General features: G+C 42.6%; 2 protein-coding genes across 9 annotated transcripts in view; one reads left to right on the top strand and one right to left on the bottom strand.

Annotated features, from left to right (window-relative positions):
• The window catches only part of setd5 (SET domain containing 5), a 29,869-nt gene extending 21,086 nt beyond the window's left edge, over positions 1-8,783 (top strand). For 3 of the 5 annotated variants that reach the window (XM_085161051.1, XM_085161050.1, XM_085161053.1), the window contains 9 exons: positions 40-157; positions 317-546; positions 889-945; positions 1,057-1,524; positions 1,892-1,984; positions 4,253-4,539; positions 4,666-4,787; positions 5,605-5,693; positions 6,322-8,783. In XM_085161051.1, coding sequence (XP_085017177.1) covers positions 40-157; positions 317-546; positions 889-945; positions 1,057-1,524; positions 1,892-1,984; positions 4,253-4,539; positions 4,666-4,787; positions 5,605-5,693; positions 6,322-6,882 — 2,025 coding nt within the window. In that variant the 3' untranslated portion in view covers positions 6,883-8,783. The remainder of the gene's footprint in view (positions 1-39; positions 158-316; positions 547-888; positions 946-1,056; positions 1,525-1,891; positions 1,985-4,252; positions 4,540-4,665; positions 4,788-5,604; positions 5,694-6,321) is intronic. The other 2 variants (XM_085161054.1, XM_085161052.1) reach the window with 1 other exon arrangement.
• Positions 6,896-16,772, bottom strand: part of lhfpl4a (LHFPL tetraspan subfamily member 4a) — a 36,762-nt gene continuing 26,885 nt past the window's right edge. For all 4 annotated transcript variants that reach the window (XM_085161110.1, XM_085161111.1, XM_085161112.1 and 1 more), the window contains one exon: positions 6,896-16,393. In XM_085161110.1, the coding sequence (XP_085017236.1) occupies positions 16,340-16,393 (54 nt within the window). In that variant the 3' untranslated portion in view covers positions 6,896-16,339. The remainder of the gene's footprint in view (positions 16,394-16,772) is intronic.

Here is a 16,772-nt window from a genome sequence, read left to right as displayed (position 1 = left end):
TTTTCTCATAAACCCTTTGTTGTGGTCGTCTTTATGCAGAGATGGATCAAACAGGTGGAAGATGAGAGCTGCTCGGCCAGTGTGGAGGATGGCACAGAGTCCACCTCCTCCCAGCAAAGCACCAGTAGCAGATCCACACCGAACCCCCTATCCAGTGGTAATTGCTTCCACACCTCCATCTAAGAAAGCACCAAAGCTAGCAGATCAGTGAAGCATGATTCAGAACTCGTTTGTTTGTAACTGCAAATATAAATAACTGTGGTCCTAGGCTACTTAACGCTCTTGTGTTGTTTTTGTCGTGTTTTTTAAATCGCAGAACTCACTGCACCTTTTAAAAAGCGTCGCTCCAAGTATATTACAGAAATAACACCAGCACCCTCGGACCACCTGCTTCGCCCGCTATCACCCATCACCCCTCCGCTTCCAGAGGACTCCCTCCACCCACTTCTCCAGACTCCCTGTGGCTCCCTGCTGCCCAACGGTCTGGCCTATTCACCTCTGCCCTCGCTGCCTGCCAGCCGCTGCAACACACCGTTGCAGTTTGAAGTAAGGGCATAAATATCCACAGTTTTCTGACGCCTGAGCTTATTTACTATCAAAGTCCAGGGAAATCCAACAGGCCACAAAGGAGAGTTTAGTGATGTACAAATTTCTGTCACTCCGGGGGAGCTGCACTCCGCTCAGCTGACTCATCTGTGTCAGGACCTGTTGCAACAACCTCACATTACCTCACTTAGTTGTTCAGTCTTGTTGCACAGCAGCAAACTCTAGAAGGGCTGTGTGTAAGCGCCCCTAAACATCTCAATCTCTTGGTTTTGAACAGATTGCAAGACTTCAGAAAAATACACGCGCTTGGTTTGACACTAATAGACTTTGTTTTGTCTCTAGAACATATCATCCCCCGAGGCGTCTCCTGTCCATCGTCCCGAGTCCATATCCCCTGAGGTACATTTCTTCTCACGTATCATGGCACTGATAAAGGAAATGGCTTTACTGTTGACACAACGATGACGTTTATTTATTTGTTCTTCCCGTTTCCTCCGTCCTGTCCTTCAGCCATGTCTTCAGACAGACTTTGATGCCTCTCGGCCGCAGTTCCCAGACCTGTCACTCCCCTCCAACATGGAGAGCCCCGTTGCCATGACCTCGGATGATTTTTCCCAATCTGGAGCAGGCCAAGATTCGCAGGGCCCATCTTCTGTAGGGACCAGTTCCCTAAACCCGCTGTCAGACATAAACCCCCAAAACAGGGAGCAGGCCTTCAGGACAGAGTTCAACCTCATATATACCTGCTCTCCCCTCAACGCCAACCTGGGCAACCCGACAGCCACCGATCGACGCCTCTCCCAGTCAGAAGGGGGATTCTCACCTGCAGATTCCTTCCACGGTTCGATAAGCGGCCAGGGTCTGTTTGGAGAAGTGGGCCCCGGGTCCATGTCACCGTTTGGAGAGCCCCATTTTGGAGGAGGCTACCCTGACAATGGCACACCGCCTCACACCAGCAATCCACCACAAAAAAAGAAGGCAAGTTCCCCAATTCTTAATGATACACGGAAAAGATGTTTGAGGTAACTTTGCAGGTAAAGTTACTTCTCAGACACAAATAACTTGTGTGAAACACAAACTGAAAAGCCAGAACTCATGATGTGCTTTCCCCCTTGCTCTGTTTGCCCATTAACTTTGTCTTAAATCTGTTTGGTCCCCTGTGTCCGGTATTCAAAACCAAACATCGCAGGGATTTAGAAGCTGACCTCTTATGTGTATCTGAAATGATTTCCAGTCTGTAGATTTTACCCTTCCTCCTTTTCCCTTTACTCTCCTCCTCTTGCTCCTCCTCGTTGCTCCTTGACACTCTTTGCCAAGTCTCTCTTCCACTTTTCTTCCAAGGCAGAGGGCCAACCAGCATACCATTAGTCTGCTGACAGGGAAGCCAGATTACCAGGCAATAGCTGTAAGAAGTGAATACAAGCCAGTACAAAATATGGTGAATATTCTCCCTACAACTACATCTTTAGAAGTGTGCATGTAAATATTGTTTCTTTGCATCTGCATACAACACCCACGCCATGCTCCAGCAGCTCTGCCCTCTCCCCTTCTCCAAAACCTACATCGAATTATGATTCTGTAGTTTCCAGAAAGAGTTATTTTGCCATTTCAGTCAAGCTCATTGAAGTGTGTAAGGTTCATCCATTGCCTTCAACACAAGAGACAAATCCCACAAATTGTTATGATGGTGTCGGGTGTGCTCATGCTCCATCTCATCTATGGCTCTTTCCAAACTGGGACTTGTGGTTTATCCACATCCACTGTAAGAGGGGCTAAATTTGTCAAAGTGGTTTACAGCAACCCTCCCCCCCGAAAATGAAAACAGACAGTATCACGTGGCACCAGAAGAGGGGCGTAGCATGCATAGATTAACATTCATTAATCTGATTGATAATTGTTCTGAAGCTGCTTGGAAAAACTTAGTTCAGTGAAGCAGCATTTGCTCCTCAGACTGCCAGTAACATGTACTTCCTGCCTTAACGAAAAATCTGTGCCTTAGTTGTGTTGTGATCTCAAACCCCTCTGAAATCCTACGCTGTAATCTGATGTGCACCTCCCTGGAAATATAACTGTTGTGGTGACACAACCCTCAGCTATTGTGATCGGCCTGTTTAATACCATCGATTCCTCCTGTGCATTTCCGAGTACTTTTCATCTGTTCGAAAATAACAATCACGACCAGAGAGAAAGTCCCAGCATTTTATTGGTTTCTACCAGCTGCCACTGCAGCAAAACAAAACACTAGAAAACAAGCACAAGGTAATTAATCCATTTGGATAAAGGGTGTTAGCAACTTATGTAGGTTAAGTCATATGCTATAGAACAGGAGTAGGCAACTCCAGGCCTCGAGTGCCGGTGTCCTGCAGGTTTTAGATGTCACCCTGGGTCAACACACCTGAATCGAATGATTATGTCAATACCAGGCCTCTGGAGAACTCCCAGGCTGTGTCCCAATTCAGGGTCTGCACGCTTGAAGTACGCACACTACGCGTACTACGTACGGTGCGTACTGTAAGTACGAGAAGTGCAGAAGTGAGAGGCTTGTGAAATGGGACGGTCTAGCTTTCGTCGCGCTGTTCAGGTTGCCTAGCAACCATGATACTAACCGCAATAAACGTTACATACAGCATTGTGTGACAGAAATGAAGGAGAAAAATGTTTTGTTGGTCATTCATTTTTGTCATGACATCACTGTGATTAGCAGCAAGGACAAATCTACAACCTGCAGGACACGGCACTCGAGGCCTGGGGTTGCCTACCCCTGCTCTAGAGAGACTGACCACAGCCTAAATCTGGCTTCAGTCAGCCACGTTGACTTGTTTACTCTTCAACCGAAGTTTCGTTTAACGTTGTTATATCTCTGCGTTGTTATCAAAATCAGCAGAAGCATAAAAAACATCTTATAATTAACTGCGCTTGGCATTTAAACATCTTTCATGCTCTTTTAATAGGCGACCATTTGTAGACCTTATTGGGGGGTAACTGATAGCTTTTGGTGCTCTGTGGTAACTTGATCCTGACATCTGGTCCCTCTGACAGTACAGCCTTGTAGCTTACCTCACATGTGATGTTAAACTGGTTGAAAGATTCAGGCAGGAGCCATCCATGTCAGTCATATATATATTTATATTATATATATAAATATAAATAAAAAAACATAGATGTGTGCGTGTGTGGTCATGCCACTCCCCTGCCTCTTTCATAACCCTCTGTCTGTTCTTTTGTGTCATGATGACATTAAGCTGGGATGAGCACTCTCATTCTCATTGTAAACAGTGCAGGTGTGTGTATGTGTCGTGTGTGTGCTCGAACCTTCTGTGGATATGTTTTCGTAGTTATTGTTTCAGCGTGATTGCATCATGGTGTGGTGCATTTAAAGTTGCTTGCTCCTCTGTCGAAGCTTATGTACTAACACTGCATTGACAACGCAACAGTACGTTGTGTTTGAGTCTCTCGTGACTACGAGTCTGTTCGTGGAAGAACAACAGATGTTGCTCTCTGCTGGTGAAGGTGTTTCTCTAAAAACTCTTTAATAGTAATTACAGTTTTCAGGTGAGTCCTCTCTAGCGTGGTGCATGCGGTCTGCCGGTCACTCAGTGCAGTCTTGGTGAATGGTGTGATTGAGCGAGCAGCCTGGCATAAGTGAGTCCATCAGTTGCTCAGCAGCAGGGTTTGAACAGACTCCCTCTTCCCTCTGCTGCTGTAGGTGTCTTTGCTGGAATACCGCAAGAGGAAGCAGGGCAGTGGTCGTGACTCGGAGCCAGCCAGCAGCAGCTCCTCTCTGGGTGGCACTTCCATACAGCCTGCCTCCCACTACAACAAGGAGTCCCATCATCCTCATAACCATCAGCAGATGCCGCTTCCAGCATCTCCACACAGCACCTTCTCATCCTCAGCACACTCCACCTCAGTCCCACACGTAGAGGAAGTCAGTCCTCCGGAGCAGCAGGGCTTGTCAGTGCAGTCCAGGCGCCAGGACAGCAACAACCAGTGGTGAGAAGTCCTTTTAAAGATGACTCACTTTCAGTACATGTTCGGCTTTGTTAATTGCAATAATTCAGAGCTTAGCAGATAAATAAATTATATGAATGCAGATCTAACAGTTGTCTGTTTTCCAAGGATGGTCCCCACTACTGTTGAGCGTCTGAGGGAAGGCCAGGGGGTTCTAGAGCGAGTGCTGAGAAGCTTCAAGGTGGACCGGAGTTACAAGAGGAGTGAAGGCTCCATAGAGAAGGAATCTGGTATGAATGCATTCGGAACGTCACAACAACAAGAATATATTGTTAGACTTTATAGACAGCCTAGTATAAAGCAGTATTTTAGGGATGGCTATTTTAAGGAAAATTAGTATTCACTGTTCGCTGGGTACCGTTTGACTGTTTTCTTCGTCATCGTCAATCGTCATCTTTGGCGTCTTTATTTCTTTGTACAGTAGGAGATGATCCCATAGCACCTCTAACAGCTAAAACCTACGGAGCCCCGCAGGGGACATGGGAGAAAAAAAAAATTAAGACGGACTTTTGCGAGATCTTGCAAAACTAACTCGAGATCTCGCAAAACTTTTGCGAGATCTCGCAAACGTTTTAGCCGCATTCTTCGGACGCCGGCTCGAAGCCGACCAGGAGGTCGGCGCACGATGTGCCGGGAAAGCGGTGTTCCTCCCGGGTGTAGTAGGTCTCGACCTCCCGTTAGCTCGAAGCTAACGGGAAGAATGCGGCTAAAACTTTTGCGAGATCCCGAGTTTGTTTTGCGAGATCTCGCAAAAGTCCGTCTTAATTTTTTTTTTCTCCCATGTCCCCTGCGGGGCTCCGTAAAAACCTGGTGGTAGCACGTTCTTTTTTATTTTATAGTAGTTGGTAAATGACTTTTGGCTTTGGCAGTCCCTTACATCCTGCTGTGTGCCATTCTAAAGCAAAGGCAAATCTATAGTTTAATACAACAAATGGTCACAAGCAATTTGATTCATTTATATTTTAATAACTGTTGAAATATCTGTGTATGCTCTTTAATTTTGCTCTTTTCTCAGTGGTGAAATTGGTTTTCCTGTTTTGTTTTCAGATGTAGATCGATATGAGATGCAGGCAGCGTCCATGGCTTCTTCCACAAAGAGTCCACACAGATACAGCCCCTCTGTTTACTCTCACCAGGTAGCTGGTCCACATCACTTTGAACTTGCTGTCCGTGTTTTGCGTTACTTGTAAATTAAGTTCAGTCTTCAACAATGACTTCTGTTCTCCAACCGTTATGAAGGAGATGATCAAAAACAATTAGTCTGCTGAATTCATTTGTCCTATTAAATTCAGCGCTTCCATTTTCTTTAGAGGTGCAGTCATCCCTCTATAGAAGTATGTTTTTCAACAAGATACGATAATAGAGATAAGATGGCCTTTATTAGTCCCACACGTAGGGAATTTGTTGTGTCGCTGCAGAAAGTGGGCAGCGTGAAGTTACAGCAGCAAAGTTTAAGAGAAACAGTGGAACAGGATAAGAGATCGTTGTAGAAGTAATAGTGAAGGTTTCGATATTTGACCCTGTGTAGCATCACTTCAGGCGTGTCGGCCTTGAAAGATGAATATGGTACCTGAGACGAGACTTGAGGGAAAAAAACTGCTCAAACTTGCTTCATTTTAAGAGCGGCTCCCCTCTTAAAATAAAAAGGGGAGTTGTGTTTTTGTTTTTCCCTCCCCCCTCTTCTCTGAAAAACAAATTAAACATCTAGAGCTGGAAATGAGCTGAAGTGTCACACAGTGTGCCTATGTGTGTACTTGTGTGCAGGTCACAGAGAGCCACAGACAGACTGACAGCCCGATGTTCCTCCAGCAGACCTCCAGCTCGCCATTCCGGTGTTCCTACAGCCCGTCATCAGGCCAGAACGTCTACCAGCGCCTCTCCTCTTCCCACCAAGGACACGCCCAGGACCACCCCCCAGCCTCATACTCAAGTCCCACCCCCACTTCCTCAACAGACTCCAGGCCAGCGACAGGCTCGCTTCACCAGCAGAGTGGTAGCAGTAGCGCGGACGGAGGCTACAGCAGCAGCCACTTAAAAGCCAGCCTTTTGAACAGCAGCGGCCTGGTGGGGGCTCCTACCCCAGGATCCCGGGTCCATGGGCAGACTAAAACAGACTCTGGTGCGCAGGCCTCCAAAGGGAGTCAGCATCAGGCACCTCGCAGCCTGAAGTCAGGCAGCCCAGGTCAGGCAGTGCTGCAGGCTAGCCCCAGACTGCTGTCGGCCTCTGGACCGACACACTACCCCCAGCGAGGGACGAACCTCAGTCAGTTCCAGCACTCTTCCCTCCAGGGATCCGGAGTAAGGACACAGTCAGGAAGCTTTTAGGACCTTGTTTGTGTGTGTGTGTTTGTGTGTGTGCGCGCGCGAGTGTGAGCTGTGCATCTCCTCAACCCTGAGGCTGCAGTACAACAGGGATCAGGAGTTTGGGGAGGGCAAATGTACAGACCTAAGAAGAACAAGGACTTGTTTGAGAATTTGTCCCATATTATTTTCTGTCATTTCTTTTCTTTCTTTTCAGAAGAATAAAAAATAATTAGCACATCCTGCACAAAGATGAATCATTGACTTTGGACATTATTAGCGAATCAGAGGGAAAAGTGATTCGGACGACACGTTCAGAGAAAAAGAAAAACAAAGAAATCATGTGTAAGTTGAAATTGTTCCTCGAGAGGCTCGATAATGTCAGAAATGAAAACCTTCCACACAAATGTCTGTACAAAGTTCTACCACACCTGTGGTCACTGTGGTATCCAGGTTGGAGAAATGCTGAAATGCATATGTAACTAAAAGCAAGAGTTATAGTTTAAATTGTTTGTTTTGGTCGAGGTTACCTGATTCGGCGAGTGGCCGAGTCTGTGCTGCAGTAATTGTTTAATTTGGTAAGGGGGGAAGACGACCTGTTAATCATCCGTTATATAGATGCATTAGAGAGACGGGGAGTTTGAGCTCTCCCTGAAAACTAGGATCATTCCATATAAATACCAGCTTCCGTTTTCTCAAACATGAAACCAGCCCATTTCCCCCCAGCGACCCAGCCTTGGTGTTATCTTCTGTTCTCTCACCTCACTGGACTGTTTTGGTTTCACTTTAGGACTGCTCTGATATTATACTTGAGAAATACAGCTCTTTGATTCATGGTGCTGCATGTTTTGTTTTTTTTGGTTTGTATTTGTTATAAGTTTATAATCCAGTTATGTTCCACCCCACAAGGCTGCATTCATCGTTTTTGTTCTCCAAATCTACACACTCGTGCAGGAAAAAGAAGTTTATTAGTGGGGCTATATTTCTAAGCCAAGCTGTTGGGTTTTCATATTGCAGAGTTTGTTTGTTTTTTCCTCTTGTCTGACCAATCGTTGCATTCCGTGTGACGCTGAGGGGAATCAGGGGCGAGGATCTCCGAGGGAGGTGAAAAAAAAGCTGCTATCCTCTCCTGTTGGAGCTGCTTCCCTTTCCACAGAATGCTGTATTTTGTTTGAATTTTTTCCTTTTTAATTACCAACACATACTGACTTGTGAAGAAAGCGACGGTCCCCCGTCGGCCGCAGCAGGACCTAAGACTAATGTCAAGGCGACAAGGGTGGCCGCCTGCTCCCTCACGTTTTCATTTAGGACCGGATGTGGGGGGGAATGGCCGCGTTTGCGTGGACGACTTCAAGGACCGAGGGGACCAGTTGTGCAACTGGACACCACCACACACCCACCACTACAACTCACCACCCTCTCCCCTCACTAACACACAGGAGGGTACTCATTTTACATGAATGTTTGACAGATATGGAAAAAATAAAAGTTGTGACCCAAAATTAACCAGCACCTTAAACTGAAAGAGATACGACCTAAAAAACACAATAGGACATTATGTATGATTATGTGTACTTGTATAGAAAGAAATGTGATATAGACTTGTATGGAGAAAATATTGTACACTGAATTTACCGCATGATCTTTGTTTGTAGGGTCTGAGTGACCACCTTTTGTCAGATGGATGGAAGCGAATAATTGGGTCTGTTCTGGGGTTCCTCCAAAAACCAGGCGCTGCGTTTTTTCTGTTGTTTTTGTAAAGATCCTTCTGTTGGTTTGCTTTTATTTTTACACAGATCATAGTAGTAACTATTTCAATTGTTCTCCTCCAGAAGATTTAAAAAGCAAGAGATGTAATGCATTTTGATAATAAAACAATCATGATGGTAATGTATTTTGAAAACTACCATTGTGATGGCATCTGAGGGAGACTTCTTGTGTGATTTGCACCTGTCGAGCTGTCTGAATGGGATCTACATCGCTGGGGCTTGTACGATAGTTAACAATGGTCAATTTGCTGCAGTATTATTGACAACATTGCAGTCTTGTTTCAGCTAGCAAAATGTCTTCATTCATCTCCATTAACAGGGTTGCTTCTCTTTCAGTTAATTTTGCTTAACCTGCGAGGATTTCTCTGGCTAGAAGAGTGTTAAATTTGCATATGAAAGTTTCCGAATTTATACGAAAAAGCGCTGTTAGACAAATATAAATACAGAAGGGTTGATACAGCCTTTCAAAGAAAAACTGGTTCTGTTACTTGCGCTTTATTTTTAAAGGTGGTGCATTGAACCAGTTGAAGGTTAGAGCATACTCATGGAAATGAGAGTCAGTGGCTGATGGTGGTTTGGTTCATGCACTGGCCTGTGGAGTTGGATGGGATCGTTTTCTGTATATGCTCAACTATTAAGAACTATTATGCAGCTTAAAGGTTTAAATGTACTTTTACTGAGTTTTATTAACTGCATCAGTGTTTCTCAGTGCCGCCTCTCTCCACTAGAGAGCAGCATTGAGCTGCAGACTAATGTAAACACAAACGACCCAAGTGAAAGTCAGCTTCTCCATTGTCACTCTGATCTGATAGATACTCTAGCTGTGTTTGATCATATGTTCAGTCTCAAAAGTTACAATATGCACTTATACATGGCAACGTCATGGTGACAAAAAGCGATAGTTTCTATGGATGTTCACTGGATGTCACAATTTCCTCTCTTGATTTTCAACAGCTTGCCCATGGAGCTGTTAAATACAGTTATTTAGGATCTTTGCCTTACAATATAAAGCGTTTGAGGCACCTCTTGTTCTGATTTATCACTACATTAATAAAAATGAAATGAATTAAATATTATGACAAAACAAACCCTGAACTTTTCTGACCTTTGGAGCTGTTGATGACGCTTTCCAAACAAGTTTTGAAATTTAACAATGAGGTTAAATTTTTACAAAAGCACATTTCTCAGTTACAGCATCTGCTAAGTTGATTTGGTTTCAGTGTTTTACACAGATATATAAATAGTTTAGTACACTGTATTCAGTTTATCTGCGCTCATAATCACTCTGCAAATCCTTCTGTAATAGGTGAATAACACACTAAGAACATCATGCTCGAAGTTGTAGAACTAAATGAGTTACAGCAAATCTGATCTGGAGAGTTGCACTGACGGTCTCTACAGAAGAACTTTTCTTTTCTGTTCAGTATAGAAAAATGTGTATTCCTTTACTGCGATCAGGTTCACCCAGCAACAGCAAACATCCTCCTGTAACCACTTGCAAACCAGTTGTGGAATACGGATTTTCCCCTCATGACCAATAGTTATCAGGTGGCCACCAACTGATCAATAGTCTCCTGAAAATTGATGGATGGATGTTATTGTTGCCAAAAACAGGTTTACTGCACCTTTTGTCCCACTCACATTATGCTGACACTGCCAGTGGACCTCAAGGATCAGAGGCAGCAGGGAGAATGTAATGTGGTATGTAAATGCAAGAGATAAAGGGTTTCTTTTCTTGGATCTTACTGTGCATGGCAGCTGCACTGGTGTTGCTTTAAGTGAGAACTTTATGAACCTCATAAATCGGTTAGGGGGCATTCCTTGGAGTCTGTAGCAGAACTGGCAGACTGTAATGGAAAGTCTGCACTTTTATTCTAATGACAAATATAAGCGTTATATCAATGTTTGTTTGTGGGATGCTGCTATAGTTTTCTGGGTTGTGCCACTTTCAAAGCAGGAAGATCAGTTAAACAGAGAAAGGTCGCTGACGGATGTTTTCAGTTTTGTCAAGCTTGTTAATTACCAAGACCACACTGAGGGGAAAACATACTGCAAAGGCAGTGGGTTGTCACCAGTGTTGGTCAAGTTACTTGAAAAAAAGTAATCAGTAACTAATTACTGATTACTTCCCTCAAAAAGTAATCCAGTTACTTTACTGATTACCTATTTTCAAAAGTAATTAATTACTTAGTTACTTAGTTACTTTTTAAAAACACGATTTACAACCTGAATAGGTGATAAAGTGATAGATCTTTCAGCCCAATTCTACTTTTTCTGCATAATCATCATACAAAATGTAATCAAATGGAAAAGTCTCTTTTTAAAACTTGTTTTATTAGTTTTAATCTTTTAACTTTATGCATCAAGCAAACATTAAATTATCTGCAACATTCTCTGACTGGAAGAAATTTGTTTAATATTTAAACCTATTTTCTGCACATTCCAGCACATAAAATAAAATAATTTTTGTGTTTACACTCAGTCTTTCAAATAGATGCAAGTAAAACACAGCAGAAAATAAATAAAGTCAAAGACTAGCGGTCCTGTTGCTCTATTTTCACCTGTAAAGCAGGAGTGGGGTAGGCGGAGGGTTACCCTGGTGCAGGTGTGCAGCGGTCAGTGGAAGAATCCGCGAGTTTCTCTGTGAGTTTCCCATTACGTCGTAGCTACTCGGTGCTTGTTCGGAAGTTTAGGATTTTTTTTCGCTGTAAAAAGAAGTTTTCTTCCCACGCACAACGGACACTAATGTTTTTGTCACTTTTTATGGAATCAAACTCAAAGTAAGGTCAGTACTTCCACGCTTTAAACGCTGCACGCTCATACTCTCTCCGCACTCGATATATGATCCATTGTTGATCTGCACACAGCTGTTGTCACTAACGTGGCACTCGCTTACGTCACTGTCATGAGACATTCTCGCAAAAAAAATCACGGTTTTAGTAACGCAGTAACGCAGCGTTCCTACGGGAAAGTAACGGTAATCTAATTACCGTTTTTGCAATAGTAATCCCTTACTTTACTCGTTACTTGAATGAGGCAGTAACGCGTAATCTCTGGTTGTCACACATGGTCATTTCTCACCACATTATGCATTGAAACACTGAAGTACATAACAGTATCAAAGTAATTAGGAATTTCCAGCACTGTACCTGACCCTCCCTGAGGCAAACCTGAAGGACCACAGCTGCTCTCTGAGGTCACTGCTCCAGCCTGAGCAGATGGAAGGCTGAGAGAAGGCACAGCAAGGAACTATGTTACTATTCAGCCAGTAGTCTGGACACACTGCACCACACCCAAGAAAGCAGCGATCACCCACGACTTACTGTGTAGCCTGCTGCCCCTGCTCATTTGTTAGAAATAACAGGAAACATGGCTAACCAACACAGGGGTAGAAAGTTGTCCCAGGGCATGATGATAAGCTGAGAAATACACCAGTTAAGTTCGACACATTTGTTTATGTAGTTTCATATAAATGTAATTAAATAAAAAAATATAAGAGAAAGTAACTGTCTGAGTACGGTCAGGTTTATCGTGTCTCTCTAAGCTTGATATTACAGCTTTTGGCAGGGGGAAGATTCATAAAAATGTATAGAGTTTATCTGCAGTGTTAGAATTATATTGGCAATTGTCATTTGTACAAATGACAATTTGTGGAGGGGCGGGGCCATCTGCTGCGACCGGTTGGGGCGAGAGGAGGAACATTTAACCCTTCCAAGATGGCGTTACACGTTTTCTGACAGCTGGAATGATCATCTGTTTACAACATCACAGCAGTCATAAGGAATTCCTTCCCTGTAGCTGCCATGCCATGAAATATCCAAGGTGGCTCAGGTGCACAGGAATTTGGCCTTTCAAAACAGAAATCTTCAGTCTTACAGTTGTGCTGTGCCACAAACTCCACCCTGCTGCCACACAGGCAGTTTCACCCTCACACTCCTCCTTCACCAAAAATGCAGCATAATATGTTTAGCATGTAACTTTATTTGCATAGCATATAGATTGAAAGTAGATAATCAAAGTAACTAAAAATATGCTCATTTTGAATTTGATTAATGTCGGTGGGGAAGTTCATGAGTTTTGATAACAAACCAGGCCCCAAAAGTCTGTTTAGGTTAGATTAAATTCTTCTTTGTTGAGGAGTCTTAACTCTTTGCTTTGTTCCTTGATAATTCACGGTCACGATTCCCAAGCATGTCTTTATCCTGTCTTCCTCCTCTCTCCCCAACAGGTTGTGGCAGATGGCCCCGCCCCTCCCTGAGCCTGGTTTTGCTGGAGGTTTCTTCCTGTTAAAAGGGAGTTTTTCCTTCCCACTGTCGCCAAAGTGCTTGCTCATAGGAGGTCATATGATTGTTGAGTTTTTCTCTGTATGTATTATTGTAGGTCTACCTTACAATATAAAGCACCTTAGGGTCATTGTTGTGATTTGGTGCTGTATAAATAAAACTGAATTGAAAATTGAACAATTCAACATAGCAACTAGCTAAGTTGGCTAATGTTGTTGCTAACAAGATATGATCTGAAGCCAGAATTTGTTTTTCTCTCATTTTGTGTTGGAGTCCGTGTTGTGTCAATTTCCAGACTGGTACTGGTCACCATGGGCACTGACAGTTGAAGAGAGGCATCCACAGTCTCTTAGAGGCGACCCAGAGTGTCACCAAACGTCATGACAGTCAGATACATCCAGACAGTGCCAGTAAAGGGCATTTAATTACTCATGTTTGAGAAGATTCAGGAATCCAGGCTTCACCAGTATCTTATCTAAGATCAGCTGGGAAAACTCCTGTTAAAGGTATGGCGAGATGGAATCACTGGTTCCTTACATGAAGGCGTCTCATTGACATGGATGTAAATAGAACGAAAGACTTTAACTAATGTTACATATAACAGTCATTCATCATCAATTGATCAGTATTAACTGTAAATTATATTTCATTTGAATCATGAGCTTTGCTCCTCTGTGTCTGTAAAACAGAAATTACAATTGTTAGTTACTGGTTTATTTATTTTTTTAAAAATGACACTAATGGTGATAAACAGGTTATATGGCGCTGGCAGCCATGCTGGACTCTCCTCTCAAACATTCCTGTTTCACTACACAGAGACATCAGAGCATCTCATAACCAAACGAACACTCAAACAAAGGCAGAGGAAAAAGAAAACAAGTATAAACCAACCATTTTCATCTTGATTAAATTAAATAACAGTCTCGGGAAGGAAGACCAAATCTTTTTTATTTATATATTTATTTGCATGGATGTGTCTTTGACATATGACTCATTCAGAGCAGCTCAAATGTCATTGCTGAGTATGCCACAAATTATTCAAGGAAAACAAATCATAGCAAATACCAATTTACTTTTGCTGCTTGTCAGAAGCCTGTCTTCTGACATCCCATTTTAAAGTTTAAAGAAAATATACTGTAAAATGTACAATTCATGAGGAAAACAGATAAACAGCCTTCAGTGACTTTAGCTGGTTAGCTACGGCTAGCCCACAACCCTTTTTTCACTGAATAACAGAGATGCTCTAGCTTTGTTGAACATCAACTTTACAACTGAAATTTACGTCATGGTGCGGAAAATATTAAAAACAAACAAAGAAACTTTCCCGGATAGGCGGAGTAATTAGTTTAAATGCCTTTTACAGCATTTAATTCATGATAAATGATCAAACTAGCCCCTGACTATAAATGGGCGCGCTAACTAAAGCATCTTACAGACTTTTGCATTATTGGTGATCACCAAAAGAGATTTTCCACAAGGGTTTTTAGGCCACTTTAAACCCCAACAGCATCCTAAATGTTGCAAAGTTGTTTTCTTTCAGAAAATTATCCACAAGGTTTTTTTGTGGTTGTTATTAGATCGTCCTGATCTGAACCTGTGTTGACTTTCTCTGTATTCATGCAACATCAGCACTAGGATATTAGTGCGTCCATCAGAATCTAGATTCTATTTTATTATTCACTGACTTTACAGAGCTGTTGGATTAAATCTGTCTGATTTTCAGGCAGCAACTTGGAAAAAGCAAGTTTAAAACTTTAAAAACATCTAAGTAAATAATGATCACGATAGTCTTTCTTTCCACCTTCTCATTCAGTTGTGCCTGTGATGGCTGCACTTACAGCCACACAGTGGTAATACCCACCATGTTAGTGTAGAGGCTTATAAATAACATCGCATTCACATTTGTTTTTATAGGAATTAATTTACAGGACAATAAATAACTGGTTTTGGTTTAGAGTTAATTCACATATCCACATAACACTGCATTCTAAAATAAGTGCGCACATTTTAGTTTACACTGTTATGTGTGATTAATCTTTTGTTTTCTGAGTTACCTTAGTTGCAGCTGTTCCAGTCCCTTGATTAAGGAGCCAAGAGGTGGAAAAGGGGCGGAGCCAGCTTTAAAGGAAGACTACAAATTGGTTCATGCCATAACTCGGGACCATGGGGGGGAATTGGAGTTCATTATGTTAGGTTTAGTTAGGTTTTGTGTGTTTTACCCCTCCTCCTGTTTTTGTGGGCTGATCAGCCACTATTTAAGTTTCCCCTTTGTCTCGTTAACTTAGGTCAGTTTGTTTGAGTTATCATAGTGTTGTCAACTTTGAGTAGAGTTCTGTTATTTTGACCTCTTTTATGGGCCCAAGATTTTGATTCTTTTTGCATGAGTTAACCAATTATGCTTTTGGGGTTAAATAAAAAATCATTTTTTTGGACTTTAACCTGTGCCTAAGTTTCCTTCACTGCTCGGTCCATTACAGCCTTCCAGAATGAAAATGCCTTTTATAATCATCATGTCAGCCAATTGTCTGTGTCCATATAAGATCAGCTACACAGATGCAATTCTTTTTCTTGTCCTCTCAGTACTCTTCAACTGCTGGGCAAGTAGCAGGACAGTGTAGCAGACTGAGTCTGAGCCCCGGCATCGTCTTTCAGGCCTGAGATAGATGCAGCATGCAGGGCTGTTTTTGGACACACAAACAGAACCCAGCTGAGGAAGCAGAACAGATATCGCCCCTTTGATGAACAAACCAAAAACTGTAATGTTGTGAAATACGAACGAATGAAACAGCTGGTTTTGCCCACCTGTTGGTAGTATTACACACAGAGTAAAGGACAAACACATTATACTGTTAACAGCTGATGAATATGTGGTTTCACGTATGGGCAACAAAAGTATGTATTTACCTATTTCCATAGAAACGTTTATTTTGACGTTCCCGGGCTCAGACCGTGTCGTGTACAAAGAGAAGTTGAAAATGAACCTAAAAAAGACTTCAAAATGACACTTTGTCTAAATTGTACAAAAGTTGTTTCATTTCTTTTTTGTCATAAGTAGCACCTGTGTGCTTTTACATACGCACTTCTTCTTCTGACTTTTAAAGCTGTAAAGTGTTTTTTTCTTCATTCAATAATCACATTTGTTAACTCTGTGATGTAATAACTCCACGGAACAATACGAGCGTGTGTTTGCGAATGATTTTATCCCAGAGTTTGGTAAAGCTGATCATCCCACTTTCTCTCAGGTTTTGTTTCTTCTCAAACAGTTTGACTTTGTTAGATTCGTCCGTATCAGTCCTGTTTAACAACCTTTGACCTCCAAAACCCAAACCAAAAGGGTTTCACCTGAAGAGCTTAGGACAGGAGATGGAGGAGGTGAAGTATCGGGGAACGAGGCACAAAGCTGGAAGAGGAGGAAGAGATCTTTGGTTCTCAATGGAACCGCTGAACACAAAATCTTGGATCCTTAGTTTCTTGTATTTCAATCTGGTTAAGAAAGAGAGAAAGAACAGAGACAGTGTCAGGACAGCAGCATCTGAGCTGAGAAATAGAAACTGAAACATGCCATGAGAGACAGGAGAGGGTGGCAAAGCAGGTGTGTGCTAGGACTCATTCTTGTCCTGCATGCTATAAACTATTTTGTACTCGCAGGGATAGACTGTGCTTGAACACTGGGGTTATATGTCAAGCACAACATTAGGCATCATTTGCACACATTTCTATCTCATATGCAACAGTTTAGAGTGGAAATGTCTCTGTAAAATCATGCACAATTCACACATCTGCACATCTGCAGGAAATTCCTTCCTGACCTTCAGTAAATTTCATGTGTTTGTTATTTTGTGAAGAACACCAAGACAATGCC

Source organism: Neolamprologus multifasciatus, chromosome 5, assembly GCF_963576455.1.
Source record: "Neolamprologus multifasciatus chromosome 5, fNeoMul1.2, whole genome shotgun sequence".
Lineage (NCBI taxonomy): Eukaryota > Metazoa > Chordata > Actinopteri > Cichliformes > Cichlidae > Neolamprologus > Neolamprologus multifasciatus.
This window is presented reverse-complemented; position numbering and strand designations above follow the sequence as displayed.